The sequence below is a fragment of the Rhea americana genome, unplaced genomic scaffold, assembly GCF_003343005.1.
Source record: "Rhea americana isolate MKP2758 unplaced genomic scaffold, rheAme1 scaffold_393, whole genome shotgun sequence".
In the NCBI taxonomy this organism is placed as follows: domain Eukaryota; kingdom Metazoa; phylum Chordata; class Aves; order Rheiformes; family Rheidae; genus Rhea; species Rhea americana.
The window spans coordinates 213,617-231,531 of NW_028186527.1; the positions used below are offsets into that span (position 1 = coordinate 213,617).

At 49.5% G+C, this 17,915-nt stretch overlaps 2 protein-coding genes across 8 annotated transcripts in view; one reads left to right on the forward strand and one right to left on the reverse strand.

Annotated features, from left to right (window-relative positions):
- The window catches only part of LOC146590965 (scavenger receptor cysteine-rich domain-containing protein DMBT1-like), a 23,994-nt gene extending 22,136 nt beyond the window's left edge, over window positions 1-1,858 (forward strand). The window contains 2 exon segments of the mRNA XM_085313691.1: window positions 1,395-1,514; window positions 1,716-1,858. Of these exon segments, the coding sequence (XP_085169817.1) occupies window positions 1,395-1,514; window positions 1,716-1,858 (263 nt within the window).
- Window positions 212-17,644, reverse strand: LOC146590966 (uncharacterized). 7 transcript variants are annotated; one of them, XM_085313718.1, is made up of 5 exons: window positions 17,585-17,643; window positions 15,815-15,934; window positions 14,595-14,695; window positions 13,842-13,976; window positions 212-11,638 (listed from the first exon to the last, which is right to left on the reverse strand). In XM_085313718.1, the coding sequence occupies exon 5, from the start codon at window positions 11,601-11,603 to the stop codon at window positions 9,900-9,902; it is 1,704 nt and encodes a 567-aa protein (XP_085169844.1). In that variant the 5' UTR covers window positions 11,604-11,638; window positions 13,842-13,976; window positions 14,595-14,695; window positions 15,815-15,934; window positions 17,585-17,643; the 3' UTR covers window positions 212-9,899. The 7 variants fall into 7 exon arrangements, 6 of the variants coding, with proteins under 6 accessions (XP_085169844.1, XP_085169843.1, XP_085169846.1 ...); XM_085313717.1 differs by lacking the exon at window positions 14,595-14,695; XR_014896895.1 differs by lacking the exons at window positions 13,842-13,976; window positions 14,595-14,695; window positions 15,815-15,934 and having other exon boundaries at window positions 212-5,594; window positions 5,989-11,638; window positions 17,585-17,644.
- Between the last annotated feature and the right edge of the window lie 271 nt (window positions 17,645-17,915).

Below are 17,915 nucleotides of genomic sequence, written 5' to 3' on the forward strand. Positions count from 1 at the left end.
CCATTGTGGTCCTGCAGTCACCCCCAGTATGAAGCAGATACATGGAGTCAGGCAGAATTTGGTCTTGGGCAGCTGTAGGATCTGTTTCAAGATGTAACTAGTGAGAGCTGCTATGCAGTGTGATGGCAATACATTTATCCTTAATATTCTTGAGTAAACAAAAATGTCAGAAAAATCTTTGTAGCATTTAATCTTNAAAAAAAAAAAAAAAAAAAAAAAAAAAAAAAAGGAAAGAGAGAGAAGACAGAGAAAGAAAGAATTCCCTAAAATTCTGGGAATTATTTCCAATGACAAAATGCTGGCATACAGCATAAAGACTCTTCAAAGACACTCACAGGAGTTGAAGAATTTTACCAGTAACAGAGATTCCAAGAAAGGAAAAGTTAGCCTTCAAAGAGAATAACACCCCCAAATTACCTCTCTACTGAGCTAAATTCAAAGAATAACAGACCAACTGGCTGATTTAAAGGATGACCCTGAAATCACACTGGCAGGAAGGAAGGAGCAACAAACTGCAGTCATGGAAAACTGCCATGAAAATGCGTGAAGCTGCCTTTGGCATTAAACATGGCATAAAGCATAACTTTGCCCCAAGATTCATGAACACCATGACCTGTCCCAGGGCAGGGTCACCTCTACTGATGTTGCTGTGACAAATGTTTGCCTGGGCAGCACTTAATGGCCTTCCCTTGGGGATATGACTTGTTCTCCAGGCACAGTCCAAATATCACTGTTCAGAATACGAGAAAAGCTTTTCTGATCTAAAAGCCAGTCTCTCCCATTTCCCCTTGTGACTCAGATTTCCTTGCCACTGCAGGACTCTGGTGCTCTTCTTCACATCAGTCACTCTGTCAGAAATAGGTTATAGCAGTTAGAAAAGCTTTGAAGGCTGGACATGCATCAGAAATATGACCGTCTCTTCTAAGCATAGTAGTCTTGAACCACAAACATTAAGAGTGAAAACACATTGGACAGCTGACAGAGGCCTGTAAGAGCATGAGTGTGACAGGCATAAGGAATGTGAAGGGCTTCTCAAAACCCATGACCTCAGAGACATCCAAGGAAACAATCAGGGATGAAGCAAAAAACAAACCTAAGGGCTGTGATGTTTCACTGTGCTCATGATCCTTTGTAGAAATTGCTGTGCAAATAGGTTCAGAAAGGGATTTATCAGATTCATGGTGGCTGGAGATCAGTCATTTCTGGATATTAAATATACAAGTCTTATTGCATAGCATAATTAAGGAAATCCCTTCTGAGCCACTGATGTGGAGGGATCAAGCCTTGTTTGGTGTTAGATTTTCTTACATGCCTGCTACTGGTGTTGCTTGAAAAGGGAATCCTGATCTCTGGGGGAAGCTTTGCCCTGACACTGTAAGGGCCTCTCTCCACAGACTCTTCACAGTCCTGCTCCGTGCTGATCGTGCTGCTTGTCCTCACAATGATTCTATGTGGGGTCCTGCTGTGGCTGTACCTGAAGAGAAGATGTATTGGAACAGCTGCCCAAACATCAGGTAAGAGACCCCTGATCTCCAAGCATGTTGCAGTTCAAGGTCCCCAAACCCTTAAAGCAGCACACTCCCAGCCACCTTTGGACCTAGGTGGTTCAAGAGGATGCACCAGAGAAATGGGGTTGACTCATCCAAGTTCAAGGGGCTCGGTGTCCTCCAGTCCAATAATATCAGCTGTGTGTCCATGTCTCCTGTGCTTTGCAGATCAYGGGTGCATGAGGAACCTAGGTACTTCAGCGACACCCTTCCATTCCATGGGAGCCATCTACCTTCCTACAAAGGCTGAGTCCCCCGAGGACCCCAACAATGAGATGGCTCAACTCATGAAGGAAGATGCTGCCCTGTGATACTAGCATGATTCCTGTGCAGAGCATTCCATGCGGTACTCTCACCTCAAGTTGTCAGGGCCACCAGCAAGGTGCCTTCCTCAGAGAATGCAGAGGCCTCTCACTCCTCCCTTTTCCCATGCATCTCTGCATTCAGTGCAAGTCTTGGCTCCCTAAAGGAGCCCCCTTTACCCCAAGCACATGTAGACCTGCAACATGGTAGTTTTATGTAGCAGGGAGCCCTAATGCAGAAAGATGTTGAATTGCTCTCCAGCAGACAGTAAAACAGTTGCTGTGAGGGCTGGAGATCTATAAACCAGCCAGTACCAATGACTTACACTTAAAAGCCCTGAAATGGCTGGCTAAGGTGATCTCAATCTTCTGATGTTTACTTAATGCACTCTGGCACCCTTTGCACAGCTCCAGGAGTTCAAAAGAAGCCTGAGAGTATGCTGGCATGTGCAAGACTGAGCAGGACTGCCTGAACAAAGTAGCAGAAAAACTAACAAAAACTGCTAACAAATTAAAGGAAGAGAGTGTCCTCAAACTTCCAAGCATGATGAACATAAATGCTGTGGGGGAAGATAAGCTGCCTTTTGTGTGCCTTGGCTGTAGCCTGGCCTCTGCTCTCCTGGGAGGTGGCAGGTAGTTCCTTGGCTTCTGCAGATACAGGCAGGCTCCCTTTCTCACAAGCCTCAGGCACCAGTGTTGCAAAGCAATTACTGTGCCATCTTGAATGCTCAGCTGTTGTTCCTGGAGTATCAGGCACTGCACTTCAGGATGGCTACAGGCCACATGGGTTTATTTTTTTGCCTATGTCCCACCCCACAACCCTCCCTTGTGAATACAACCTTGTGAACCTCCCACAATGGTGTGGCACCAGTGCATTTGCACACAAGCTGTTGCCCTCTGGTAGCTTGTGGTTCTCCAGTGGTATCCCACRCCCATAACTGTCCCAGTGCAGAGATATCCTGCTTTCAGTCTCACAGCACAGACTGTGGAGTCTGATGGGCTCACAAACATCCTTCTSAGGTTGGTGCTGATGGCTGTGATCTGAAGGCACAGATGATCAGAGGGAGGTATGAGGATTGCTGGGATATAGGGAGAACAACCAGGGCTTGCAGGTGCTGGCACTCYAAACCCACCTGCCACTGCCAACAGCTCAGTTGCAGCAGAGCTTTGTAGGCCAAGCTGCACCCCCAGCCCTTGCATAGACTCATCCTGGCACTGCACCACATTCACAGGAAACAGAGCTGTGAGATGATGCCATACTACTCAAAAGTCTGATGGCAGACACCCTGCAGCACCAATGCAGGTAACTGAGGCTGATACAAACTGCACAACMCATCTTTCTGGCCAACAGAAAAACAGGTTCTCCTTGACCACAGTTCACCTCCCCTTACAGCAGAGAAATGAACATTCAGATGACGAAAGTGCTATTTCTCTCTGCAAGTGCTTCACTATGTGAAGTGTGACAAAATTGACTTTCAGCAACCATGTGCAAAATCAGGCACTTCTGAGAARTGAATTACCTTGACTTATGGTCAATGCCCAAAATACTATAGATAGAAACACTTTCAAAGGGTGATCTATCAGCTATGAAGTGCCTAGAGCTTTATCTCAGGTGCAGATATTTCTATACAAATGTTTTGAACTAGGAAAGATAGTGCAGTCCTTAGCAACAGGTTTGGTTTGTGGGATGTTATATGAGGTGGGGTAATCTAGGACAACAGTGTGTATACAGAGATAGAAAACACTASTAAGACATCCTGTCTTTCTCAGTCTTGCCAGAAGTTCAGGGAAACATTAGTACAGTGGTATGTTATGTCAGAACATGCAGTCTTCCCTCCAGCTTCCCCTGTGATGAATGATACCCCAAAACCAGGAAACAGACAGAACAGAGTTCACAGAAAGTAAAAATCTGTTTTGTTTTCCTTTTCCCCTCACGTTTAACTTTTTTTTCCCCTTTTTTGGTACCACCTCAGTGGGGCTAACTTCTCTAATTTCTAATACTCATCCATGCTAGTCCCACCTAGCAGTTTATTACTTACAACAGGTTATAAATCAAATGTAGCAAAATAAATGCTCATTGCCTTTCCATACGATGGGAAACAGTATGCAGAGACCAACGAGCTATACAGACATTGTAGGTGCTAGATGTCCAAACATGCCAGTTATTTTATAGGTCTATCAAGGGACTGAGTTACATCGATCAACAGTGTTTAATGCAAGATAATTCATAAAATAAATCAAATGTCCCCTTTTAAGAGTGCAAAGTCCTGAAATTAGGAGCAAAAATGTAGACCAGACTGTGCCTGTTCTGTCATGCTCAGAAATAAACTTTGCAATGTGCCTGGCACCTGGACGAGTGTCCTAACCTTTTGTCTTAGCTTGTCTGTGTGTCTGTATGGTTGCAGATATTTTGAAGGCTACGCTCCACAAACACTGCCCAGGCCTGTCTCAAGATGACAGTTCCAATGTCCAAAAGGCAACACCAGGAGCTCATCAGGCTCTAGAGGAAACATCTTGAAATGGATCAGCAAAGCTGAGCAGCATCAGTACAAGACTGCGCCCTGGGCCATGGCCTGAGTGGTCTGCAGAACCCTGAGCAGAACAAAAGCTGAAGGGAATTCCTAGGGCAGTGAAGCATACCTCCCTTTCCCTGCTAAACGTTGAGCAGTCTTTGCCCATAAGGTCATCAGTTTTTGTGCACAGCCCCAGCACATGAAAACAGGTTTAACTGAGAGTCAGGCATCTCTGGTAACAGCCATCGTGGAGCCCGAAGCACCAGAAGTCGTCCTCTTCCCAATCTGAAATAAGCAGATGTACAAACATAAATCTGCTTTTGGTCTCCAATGCTAAACTTTCACAACTCCCTCTAGATCCCAAAGGGTAGGATGCCTATATCTCTACTGACTCATCAAAGGCTAGGACTCACCTAACCATCAGAGTTCACTTCAGCTCTTCTGAAAAGTGCTGTTCTGAAAGAGCAGTTAAAGGTCAACTGAATACCCCACAACATCTCTAAGGGTCTTAGGCAGCTGAATTCAACTCCAAATCTCCATTGACTGACTGTAGGGCTTTGATGTGGCATGCCTGATGCAGCTGCCCACCCAGCAGCAACAGGTGCCATTGGAGGTGCCCTGGGTGTCCAAGACATCTGTAGAGGTGATACAGGACCTACAAGAGACTTGCACCTTCTRAAATGACAAGTGACACCATAACCTCTATTTAAGCAACCAGCCCTCAGTGTCATCACCTGTCCTCCAATCAAGATTCTCCTTTAAGAGAAACTCCCCTATTCAGGGCTGTGTTTATGGCTTAAGGTGCCARAACTTCAGGGCTGGGGGCAAGGGCTCACATTGCTAAAATCTGCACGCATCACGCAGGTGCACTGTGGCTCATGCTGTCATCAAAGYACCTGCTTCAGTGTCTCATCAAACCTTAAACGATGAAGAATGTCTCTCCTCCTGCTGTCAAAGTAGATAAGTACACAAGTGCCATCTCTATAATTGGGATGGGAGGGACAGCATGTTGATGTCAGCTCCTGCCCAGAGCTATGACCATTCAACAACCTTTGCATTCAGCGTGCTTCCATGGCTGCAGGTATATAATTCATCCACAYACAACTTCCTGAGGGCTGTTTTGTGCCCTGTCTTCTCCAAGAGTGATGCTTCACAGAAGGCRAAAAAGGCGTGCATCCACAACCTCGACGTCAATCACTGAGAAAAAYGACGACTGAGAAGGCTGCAGTCAACTAAAGGTTTAGGAAAAGGGCAGAATGTGGAATGCCATTGGCACCTTTGGTGTCAGCACAGGGATTACAGACACCCTGCACATACAGGCTGCAATTCAGCAGAGACATTGCAGGCAGGCCCATAGTGCAYAGCATCCTGAAATGTACTTAAGCACACAGGGCACAAATGACCTGGTGATGAACCTGTGCCAGAAGGCACTGCAATGGSACACCCTGATATTTAAGCTCAGTCCTGGGACAGAGAGATGTGGATACAGTAAGCAAACCACAGTCTACACTGGCAAAGCACCAATACTGTTCCAGTGAGCCAYTTGTTGGCATCTCTTCAGAGGAACATGCATCTCTGCTCTAAAGCAATGCCTGGGTGCATGCAGCTGGAATAAAGTCCACCCACCTCTCCATCCTATAGCAGTCTCAGATTTCCTTTTATCCTCCATGAAACAGGTACTCTAGGATGTAAACAAGACAAATAAGCTATGTTCTTAGACGACGATATAAAGGTCTGATTATTTAAACCACAAACTTCACAGTCTGAGAAGGCTGAACTAACTGCAGCACTTTTACCAGCCATAGGCTCAGAAGGCCCAGATACAGCAAAGGAAAAGCTAGTCTGACAGCCCCAAGCATGTCTCATTAGCCATCAGAGAAGCATGCACCACAGAACAGACCACTCAGTGATCCTACACCTCATGGGTTTACCCTGGGGCAGGTAATGAAGATATAGTCCTGACTCTACTGGTGACACCCATAAAGGACAGTCCTTCACATTTCTCCTGGCGAAGTTGGTCTCTCCTCTTCCTTTCCCCAGAGGCCCTCAGGCTTCAGTATCTAAGATAGAAAATGAAGATGTGCATATGCCCAGCACAAGCTGGGCAACAAAGCACATTCCAGGGTTAGGCTCCCATCATAAAAGTGTTTCAGAGACAATGCTGAGAGAAATCAAACCACATGGGCAAACTCATGACTTCGCTGGGAAGCCTGCAGCTGGTAGCAACACTAGGAAGAAGCCAGAACTGCCCCACTGCTGTCTTAAGTGCTGAAATGCGAGAAACATGGGAGTCTCTGGGGCAAGGGAAAGGTCAGCTTTACAACAAACCCTCCTCCCAAGAGATCTGCAAGGGTAAATCCAAAACAGAGTTTGCTGGTAATTCTTGCATCAGGGAAGAAAAGAGTCACTCCATCACTGCACTGAATGAGCATAAGATACCAGCTCGGCTGTGACTAGTGAAATCTGTTGCACACCTAAGATTTGGTAAGTCTCTCCTTATCATATTTGCCAGGATAGCTCAAGTTCAACATGCATCAGACACTAGTTGCACARTGGTAGCAAGGACTGTGAATTGACATATGCCAGGCCGTGCTGCAAACAGCTTTACCTGCTACTGGGCCAGATAAAAACCTGGAAAATGAAACAGGCCAACTGTGTTTACAGCCTCTGTGCCCATGGCTGCTGCATCTCATGGTCTGGTCACATGCCAGTGCCTCCTGTACATATCAGAAAGACACTACATGTGTGGGAAGTAGGCATGGCGGACTGCAGCAGGGACCGTAGCACAAGAACAACAGCCCATGGTTGCAAGCCAACGAGACTGAAGGCTGGCAAGGTAATAGTGTGGCCTGCCCAGCCCACCCACAACTATTCAGCATATTCCTGGTTGCCTGCTGAGCTTCCAACCAGCTCCTAGCTGGCAAAGCTGCATTGGAAAAGAACTTGGTTAAGGAAAAGTGCCCCCAAGTAGACACCAAGGAGGAGCTGCTCCAACCTCCCACACAAGCATGATGCACCATTCAGCTGATCAAGCAAACAGGCCAGGGCTGGACTGTAGTGCCCATTCACATGGCACCTCAGCAATTAGTAGCATCCCTTCATGCTGACAGCCCAGGAGTAAGGAAGTATTCAGCCAGACACAGCACTGGGTTCAAAGTAGTGACAAGGCAAAGACATCATTAAATAACTGTCCTGTAATTAGTGTGCAGATCACTGAGGAGCACGACATTGCATCCCGTTCCACCCTCAGTGCTACTGGAACTGTAGAAGAGGGAGACAGAGTAGGACCAAGAGTCCAAGGGTAAGCACCTTCAGTCCCACAGCTCTGGTGTGCAGGAAGGTTAGGGCGACACCAGGCCCCTCCAGGATGGCTCAGGCACAGGGCACTTGTGTGCATGAGGACAGGGTTCTGCTGGTGCCCAGCAGGGCCCAAGGGTAGGCCCAGGTCTTGCCTTCGCTGGAAAAGGTCCACATGTCATCCTCCACCCAACAGCAGCAGGTGGAGGCAGCAGGAGCAGCTATCAGTCCAGGAAAACAAATCCAGACTTCAGCAGCAACAGTGCAGGTGGCTAGGCCTGATGCTGACATTGGCTACTCCAGCCCTCTGGAAAGAGAGCTGGGCACATAACACATAGAAAGGAGAAAAATCCAGAGCTGATTGTGTCTGCTCACTCAAACCTTGGCCAGGTTTCTGCCTCATCTAGGCAGGAATGTCCCGTGAGCAGCTATAGAACACCTTACAACCCTGGGCTTCTCTTGCCGAGGCTCCCAAAGCAGACCACAGCAGTGCATGCCCCCCTCTTCTGCTCCCTACCAGCCTGAGCAGCACCCTGGAGCAGAAAAGAGGGTTAGTGCTTCAAACCAACACAGTACACAGGACTCGTAGCCTGCTGACATACTGCAGCCCTGCATCCACACACAAAGAGCCACAGCTTCCATTTGGGCTGTGCCAGGGCCCGCACACAGCATGGTATGGCACGGCATAGCAGCCAGGTTGGGCAGTAACTGTCAAGATTGGTTGAGGATGGAAGGGACCTCTGGAGATCATCTAGTCCAATGCCCCTGCTCAAGCAGGGTCATCTACAGAACATCAGACAGGTGGGTTTTGAATATCTCCAGAGGAGACTCCATAACCTCTCTGGACAACCTGTTCCAGTGCTCTGTCACTCTCACAGATGACAGGCCCTTTCCTCAAGGCAGGGGCTGGGAGAGCCGAGCTGAGAGTGAGCTGCACTGGAGCTAAAGACACCACTAGATTAGCTGCATGAATCCTGTTCAGGCCTTGCACCACCCTGGTAAGACTTGGCACCTTTCCCAAGGCTACACTTCCACACCCAACCCTTCTCTCATGCCTGTAAGCCAAATTTTAATCAGAACATACATTTTGCAGCCAACATAACCATGCCTTTGTTCTCTGTCCCAGAGGACCAGGCTGCCTAATAGGCAAAAAGCCTTCATGGCCCGTGCACAGCAGTGTCAAGGACATTGCTGTAATTAACTTGATCAGAAGTAGCAGTGTGACATATGGTGGGATGTTAATCCTCAGCCCAAACACTTGAGAGGAAAATGGAGGTGCTGCTCCCTGGCATCTTATTCTCTACCCACAATACAAGCACTTTTCCCCCAAACATGGACCAGTCCTCCTGTTGCCGGGGCTTAACCACAGCCGAGAGCACATCCCCTCACTTTGAGGGGCAGAATGCTCCCCAGGAGCTCTCAGTCTGTACTCTGTGCTCAAGGAGGCAGCAGTGCTGCCCCAGAGCACAAGACAGAAACGCTGATGGAGTCCCTCTGGGCCTCAGGCAGACCATACTCACTGGAATCCCTAGAGCCTGACCTCCTGCAACACCTACATGCCAGGGGCAAAGAAAAGTGTGAGATTGGACAGCACTCCCTTAGCATCAGAGGGAAAGACACATGGCTTGCCACGGTCCAACTAATGCTGCTCCGCTCTTCAGAGGTTCTGATCCTACCTCCCAACGACACTATAGTTCTCAATCAGCTCGGCTTGCCTCTACAGGCTGCTCTGGCCTTACGGCTAGACCTTTGCCTGCCCCTGACATTAGCAGTGTGCCAGGATGGCAAGGAGCTACAGCTTGCTCTCAATGACTGCCCTGCAGCCAGCAACACCCCTCCCAGCTTACTGCCTCCCTGCAGCTAGACCAGGCTGTGAGAACGAGTGTGCACCAACCCCAATCAAAAGACTCAGTTAAGAGCCTTGTGGGATCATCCCTCAGTGAGGGAGGAGGGGAAGCAGCACAGGTCAGGGTTTGGCAGAGAGAAGCCATGCAACAGACGCCCTGCCAGGATGTGGCTCAAGAAAAGAGCTGCAGCACCACATGCTTTTTGGGCTCTGGACAAGCCTTCTCTAGGGAAACTGATGGTCCCCTGCATGTGGTTTGCACACATACGGGAACATGTGCTGCAATGTGCATGCCTGGGGCTTATGTTGCAGCACACATGCTTGTAGCACACTTGCTTATGCCTGTGGGCTCCTTTGCCTTGAAACACCCAAGTTGTGCACACAGCTTCAGGTTTCAACCATCACGGTGCACACGCTGGTGCTGCAGCAGGTTGGAAGGATGCGCAAAGCCTTTGTCGCACACACTGCACTTGTAGGGGGTCTCACCCGTGTGCACCTTCTCATGAACAGCCAGGTAGGCCAAGTCTTTGAAGAACTTGTGGCAGAAGCTGCATTTGTAGGGCCGCTCCTGGCTGTGCACCCGGTGGTGCTGCAGCAGCAATGAGGGACGGGCGAAGGCCTTACCACAGGCTTCACATTTGTAGGGGCGCTCCCCAGTGTGCGCCCGCTCGTGGATCACCAAGTAGGATGATTGCTTGAAGGCCTTCCCACAGGTTTTGCAGACAAAGGGGCGCTCACCTGTGTGCACACGTTCATGTGAGGAGAGGGCATTGGACTGCTTGAAACCTTTGCCACAAAGCGGACAGACGAAGGGGCGGTCACCTGTGTGCACACGCTCATGCACCTTGAGGCTGTGCCCATAGGTGAACTTTTTGCCGCAGACACCACAGACATGAGGCTTGTCATCACAGTGCTGCCGTTGGTGCAGAAGCAGTGCATTGGACGTGGGGAAGTCCTTCCCGCAGTCTGCACACTTGAAGGGCTTCTCGGTGCAGTGTGTGAGTGTGTGGCGCTGCAGCTCGTAGGGTGTTTTGAAGCTTTTGTCACAGCAGGCACAGTGAAAGGGGCGTTCGCCGGTATGGATGCGGCGATGCTCCTGGAGGTTGGAAGAGCGCTTGAAGCGCTTGCCACACAGTTCACAGCGGAAGGGCCGTTCCTCTGTGTGCACCAGGCGGTGACTCTTGAAGTCTGAGTGGCGCTTGAAGGAGGCCTCGCAGAGGTCACAGCGGAAAGGGCGCTCCTCATTGTGCACCACCTCGTGGCTGAAGAGCTCCCAYGCCCGCTTGAAGGCCTTTTCACACACGCCACACTGGAATGGCTTCTCATCCACAATCACCTCGCGGATCTCAAACTCTGCCCCACTCCCGGCCATGCTTGCTCCCCGCTTTAAATGTGAGGGCAGCACCACTGCCTCCTCCAGCTCACCTGCTGTGCCACCCAGCACTAGCTTGGCTGTGGAGTAGATGCCATGTTCATCAATCAGCTGCACAAAATCTGGCTTGGGACGGGCATCCCCAGAAACAGGTGGCTCAGGGGAACAGGACCGAGAGCCTTTTTCTTCCTCCTCTTCCTCACTGCTCTGGGGCATGAGGGGCACCTCCTCCAGTCCATTCTCTGAAAGGCTCTTCTTCCGGCGGAAGTCACTGGCTTGGCCCCAGATGAACCGTAGCCTTTTCCCCCGAGAGGGACCAGGCTCTTCAGTTCTCTCCCCCTGTCCCTGGCCTGGGGACGTAGCAGCCTGGCTAGTCTTGGGCTTCAAGTACAGTCGGTGCTTCCTCCGGAATGGCCTGCGTGGCTGCAGCTCCCCAGGTGCCTCAGACTCTTGGGATGTGGCTGCTTCCTTGTCCTCTTCCATCTTTTGGTCAAGCCTGTCTGTGTCCTGAGAACTATTCTCTTTCCAGCACCGTCCCAAATGGTGAGATTGCCTCAGCCACTGTGGGGAGCTTCCTCYCATCTTTTCTCTATGCTGCACCTGGGCTACATCGTTCTCTGAAGCCTCACTCAGCTCTTCATTTTCAGGTCCATCTGTTTCTGAAACACAGATACGTCTCAGGGGAAAGGTGAATTCACAGGCTGGAGGACCCAGGTGCTCTTCCATGACTCCGGGCAGTGACTGCCAAACCAGACAGGATCCTATGCAAAAATCAGAAAGGAAAGAAGGGAGAGCATGAGAGCACTGACCCATCTAGGGGAAAGGACTGTAGAACATGGGGCAGGAAGGCAAACACATGGACTACAACAGTGCACAGGGAGACAGTTTACAGACAAGCAAGCACACATCCCCCTAACAAGGGATCAACTTGGCAGGGTGGTGCTGGTGGTATGGAAATGACATGATCACCTTTTACTCATTAACCTGACATTAATGGTAAAAAAAAAATTATTCATTTATTCACTCACACAGTTCACTYGCATTTTCACTCTTAGCTATGTGGTTGGAGCAACAGCTAAAGGGACAGAAATCTCAACCAGAAGGGGGGGTCGTACTGGCTTGCCAGCAGCTTCCAGATTAGGATCTGGAAAGTTCCTCAGAGGGTCCTTTGTCTCATTAGGTGTATGTATAACCTGGTAGTCTCTGTCTGCATGTAGCAGCAATTGCTCTCCTGGATGTGGTCTGGTCCAAATCAATTGTTGATACCAGTATGTGGCATGTGGCCTGTACAGACAGAGCTGGTGTCCCTGTATGGGGGCAAAGTGACCTTCAGCCTCTGAAACAGCTGATGAGTCATTCAGCCTTTGGCCTTAGAGTCACTGGCCCACAGGCTCTGTGGGGAGTCCAGGGACAGCAGTAACAGGCAYGTAGGCAAGCTTTTGCCCTGCTTGATAGAAACACCAAACCCAAATATCTGCCTCACAGATCTCCTGACATAGGTTCGCTGTCCAAATTCAAATATCATATGCAAATCTGGATTGATAATCAAAGGAGGCTAACAGTGCTGACGTGTGATTCATCTCCTCATAGAATACACTCCTGAAAAAAATCACATGAAATCATATCCTACTAGTTCCCAATATGCAGAAAGAGCAACTAACTCAGGTGAGGATGGCTCCTTTGTGAACAGCTAAATTCAGATAACGCGGTCTCACCTTTCATGTTTTGAGATGTCATGGAAGAAGACAGCTGAAGGAGGACTTCAGGAGCAACAGCAGAGACTGACTTCATGGATGCTTTAAGAGCATCTGAACTCCAGACTCACCATCTCACAAAGGAGACAGCACCCCCCTCCACAAAAACCTGACAGCAGTCTGCAGATGAAGCTGCTACAAAACTAAACATAAAACTGTCATACAGGCCACTTCTGTTTGAGTGCATGGCCTCTATATGTGCCTGCAGTTGTGAGAGCAGAAATAGTTGCCAGTGAACAACAGCCCAAAGAGAGGAAAAATATGTGTTCAGAATGCTGTGTTTCAAAGCTCTGGAAACTACTGCTGCAGTTAAATCTACAAGAACTGGTAAACTCAGGACACGAAGCATCTGCTGAATCTGTACAAGGCCACCAGCACACATTGATATCCACAATGAATTGTATAATTTGGACCACATCCAAGAGGGCAATAGCTGCTATATGCAGACAGAGACTGTGGGATTATAGATGCCTGATGAAATGGAGGATTCCCTGAGGAATTTTCCCCCTACCTAAAAGGGACTGGTGCACCAGTATGACCCTCCACTTGTAGGTACAGTTGGGATTGGTCCTCCAACTACATAACCATAAGTAAACGCAGAGGGTGAACTGAGAGTGAAGAAGCTGTTCCAAGAAATACTACTAATTGTTCACGTCCCCCCCCCAACCTGACCACCAAATATAGGAAAGGGAATTAACAACAAAACTGTTTCAACATAAGTAGTTTGTTTCATTCCCAAGTAGCCAGCATGACCAATCCAAAGCTTTGCTCATCTCTCACACAAAATTATGAACAATTACAGCCCATATTTGCCAAGAAAAAGAGCCATTCAGGAAAACGTAAGCAATAAAGAGGACTGAATGCCCCAAAAGACAAAACCAAGAAGCGCATGTTAGTTTAAGAAGCTGACAAAAAGAGGGAAGATAAAAATAACTTAAATACAATATAAACAAAAAGAGAAAGTCGACAGCAATTTAAATGAACTAGAAGGCCAGAACTGAAAGCTAATGAAGAAAAAAATTCCGGAAGAAGTTTCTTAGCTAGCTGAACTGAGATGACYAGTCCCCATCCGCCTGTCAGCTGCTGAGACAGGCACTTCCTAGATGCTTCCATCACCACTAACTGAGTCCACTCCTCAGTCTATAATGCCCAAATAACATTGGAAGCAGAGAAAAGGGCTCAGGATTACTCAATTCCAGGGCATGCTCACCTTTTGAGATGGATATGAATCTCCCTTTCAAGCCCACGACTCTTGTTCTTTTCTGTGTGTAGAGGACTCAGCTTCCGTAGTGCAACGAAGATGGCAGAGCCAGGCTTCCTTTAGGGCTGAGTTGTCAGGGCGATACTGGGATGGGGGATCAGAAATCCCCAAAGCAGTGGAGAGAACTGAACCATGATCTCTCAGATTCTAGGCTCCAGAACCAAACGGTGCTCTAACTTCCAGGTTTTAAAAAGAAAATAGGGAGAAGCTTCCTTGTGCATGACAAGATGATGCAGAGCAGGCTCATGCAAGCTCAGCAGCTGTAAAGTCAGTCCCCTGGGATATATGGGGCAGCAGAACCAYGTAAAACAGTGGCAAGGAGCGCCTATACCCAACCTTATTTTTGGAAATGCGTCTCAGGGCTCCTGAAAGTCTAAAYGTTGCTTTTTCTGCCTTTTCTGCCGTTCAGAGAAGAGGTAGCAGAGAGAAACACCCAGACGCCAGCCAGCCCAGGCTGACTCAATGCCCTAAATTCAGAGAATATTACAAATTTTGGTGTTTTCTATCAGCTGGCACAAGTATCTTCCAACGTGATGGCTACTGTGAACTATAACTGAGGTGTCTGAGTTTTTCCTACTTGCTGTAGTGCTCAGCACGACTACCTGAAAGCCCCTCTAGACCCAGCACCTGAAAGCCAGCACAGACAGGACTCAAAGTGCAGATTATTAACTGTGACAGGAGTTGAGCAATACACTGACTTACCAAGGGCTGTGAGGGATTCTTGACCACAGGTCAGGTGTAAACCAAAAGATTTTGGAGAAATCTATTCTTGGCCATACATACACATGCTCACTGCAGGAAACCTAAGGATCCACATTATGCAAGAGGTCACTCTCGTGTTTTTTAAACAGAGGCAACTGARGCTGCTGCAGTGTCACTGCCTCCAGCCTGTCCCAAGCCCTGCCTGATATCCTGGAGTTACTATTGTCTTCAGAAATGCAGGGAAAGGATCAAGCAGCAGCAAGAATGCTCAATCCAACAGCACCATGAAAAGGAGGGCTTTTTGAAGGGTAGCCTTGTAACTATCTTTTGTGATCTTGGCACAGAACTGGGAACAAGCTAAGGAAATCATTCGTAATGTGGGAAGAGATCAAAATGTACAGCCAGTGCCAGGTGACCTTGAGAGCTGGAGGAACAGAAAGGAGATGCAACAAAAGAACACAGTGCAAGATGATGCACATCAGGGAAAACTAATGAGTCTGCTGAGGCAAAGCTTCTAAATGTCAAGGGAGAGAAGTTCTGAGTGGATCAGTTGAACAGACGTGACTGCAATTGTCAGTACTAATGGGATGAACTCCCGCAAATTTTTACGTGCTCCTAAAATGCAGTGGGAAAGATATTTAGAGTGCAGGCAGTGATGATACTGAGCAAAGCTGTAGTGAGAACCAGTTGGGAAGTGACAGCAAAAAGCACATTTTCTCTGTTTCAGAGTAAAAGCTGGTAAAGTACTGGAAAGAGTCATGATCCAGATCATGGTAACCTGTCTTACTCATAGAAAAAGAACTCAGTCTGCCTAGTGTAACCAAATAGAAGCTGAGGAGAAAGAGCTTACCGCAATCTATAAATATAATTGAGACTAAATATCAGAGAGGAAAGAAGAATAACTGAAGTTAAAGGATGGTGATGGTGCTGGCATARGAGCAAATGGGCACAAACTCACCATGGAGAGCTAGTTACTGTCACAGGAAAAAAGCTTCTACCTACTGTCTCCCAGGAGCCACAGAGAGAAAAAATATTCTTCCTCCCTCCCCACTCCCCAACCTCAAGACAGCYGAATCATTTCATGGCAACAATTATACAGCGTGATGACTGCCATGTTAAAGGCTGCCTTGGATAATCCAGGAGGCTTCCCCTTCCCCCACCCCTCCCCAAGAACACCATTACATTTCAGAATCATGGCAGGCAATGACACAGCATCATACCACATCTGGAAGGCTTTGCTCCCCATCACAACTGTTGTGAACAGTCTCTAGTTGATGCTCGGAAACCAGGGCCTGGTCTCATGGCCAGCTCAATCATCCTGGGTTGAGGGATGCAGAGGGCTGGAGCACAGATATATTGTCAGGAGCACAGCACATGGAACCACTACCCTTGGGGAAGGGGCAAGGTTAATCGAGGGAGACACACTCTTAAGAGTGAAGGGGGTGGTGCGCACTGCAGCCAGCTGTTTTGCAGAAATTTCACAGAAAGCCAAGAGAAGCCAAAGGCAGGGACTTGGTGTCTTGGGCTCTGCACATGCCAGAGAGCACTCTGGCCTGCCTTGTGCAAGTTCAGCAACCGGGCTCCTGCCTGCTACAGAAAGAGCCGATGAGCTGCTAACATAGTCATTTATGCCCAAGAGGAAGAACTGTTCTCAGTAGCCAATACCTGCAACTTTTAGAGCTCCTCTGCACCAACAGTGGTGGAGGGATACAGCATAGCTCTAAATCCCAGTCCTGCCAGCCACATGCAGACAACCATAGCTGCTGCATGGTCAGGCCAAGTGCCTGTCCTGATCCCTAGCATCTGGCACTTGATTGCAATCAGTGACAGAAGGTGTCCCAGCCACCCCTCAATGCAACCAGCCCATGTAGCAGTCTTCCCTTGGGCACACTTCCCAGGTGAGCCCTAGATCAGTCCTCACCCATTCCCTTCCCCATCAAGAAGGGCTGTCCCAAGCCCTCATCCCAGCACACAAGGCCAGTGCACAATGAAGCCTAACAAAASGGAGGTCCACCCCAACATATAGGAACCCCACATCGTATCCCAACCCAGAATCTTCCCTACTCAACAAACCACAACAGAGCCTCACAGGCATGCCCCTAGGATCATGACAAACCATGTTAGCATGCCCAAATTTGCCCCTAAGCTACCAGGAATCCTCTCAGTCCAGCCCTTCCCCCCTTTTYCCACCTCCACAGTGCCACAGACACTCCCAGCGTGCCTCAAGCCTCTCCCGCTTAAATCAGCATGAAGCCTGCCATCTCTGCCACAGTGGCCTCTCCAGGCATGCCCCAATCCTCTCCTAGGATCAATATGAGCTCTCCCATCCCACACTGCTCTCCCCYCCCCCCCCCCAGTACAACCTCCATCCCTTCTCCCTCATCATTGTCACCATAAACCTTCCCAGCCCAGTCCATTCCCCTCCCCCAGTACTGTCATTGAGCCCCTCCTCCCCCCCACACACACAGGCCCACAAAATAAAACCATGACTCTCCCGATTCAGCCTGCTCCATTGCCCTCCTCAGTGCCAGCACCTCTAACACTTCCCTCCCACCTCCCCAGTCTCAATGCTGTTCCACCTGTGCCATTTCCCTCAGAGTACCCCCACGGGCCTTTTCTCCTACCCCCTCCATATGGAAATGCCCTCCGGCTTCTTCATCCCTCTCCCCGATACACCGCCATGGGCTCTTTCTCCCCCCTCCCCCCCMAAAAAAAATAGGTAATGGACCTCCCACCGGACAGCTCCATGGACCCTCCCGGGTGGGCCTAAGCCAGTCTGCGCTCCCCAGGACAACTCTGCGGACCACAGCGACCCTGGCTCCCCCCACCAAACCGGGCCGTGGATTCTCCGGGCTCGGTCTGTCCCATCATCCTCCCTCCTCGGTACCATTTCAGGCTCTCCTCGCCTGGAGCCGCTCCATYTCCACCCTGCCGACTCACATGGCGCCCCGCAGGCTCCACAACCCCCTCCGCCCCCCCACGGCGCTCACCAGGCCGCCGCCACTGCCTCTCGCCGCCCTTCGCATCCGGCTGGTGCCGCAGCGCAACGTCTCCCCCGGAACTGCTTCCGGCGGAGCGCCGCGCTCTCGTGCTCCGCTCTAACGCCACTTCCGGCGGGGGAGAGGAGAGGAGGGGGAAGAGGGGACGAGGGGAAGGGACAAAACCGCGAGCCCRTGCAGACGCATGCGTCAAGCGCGCTCCTAAAGGGAGGGGGCGGAAAGCGGAGCATGCGCAAAGGCTAATAGGCGCAGGGGAACAGTGCGCATGCGTGAGGTACCCTACTTTCCCCGCCACGCCCTGAATGTGGTAGTGCGTATGTGC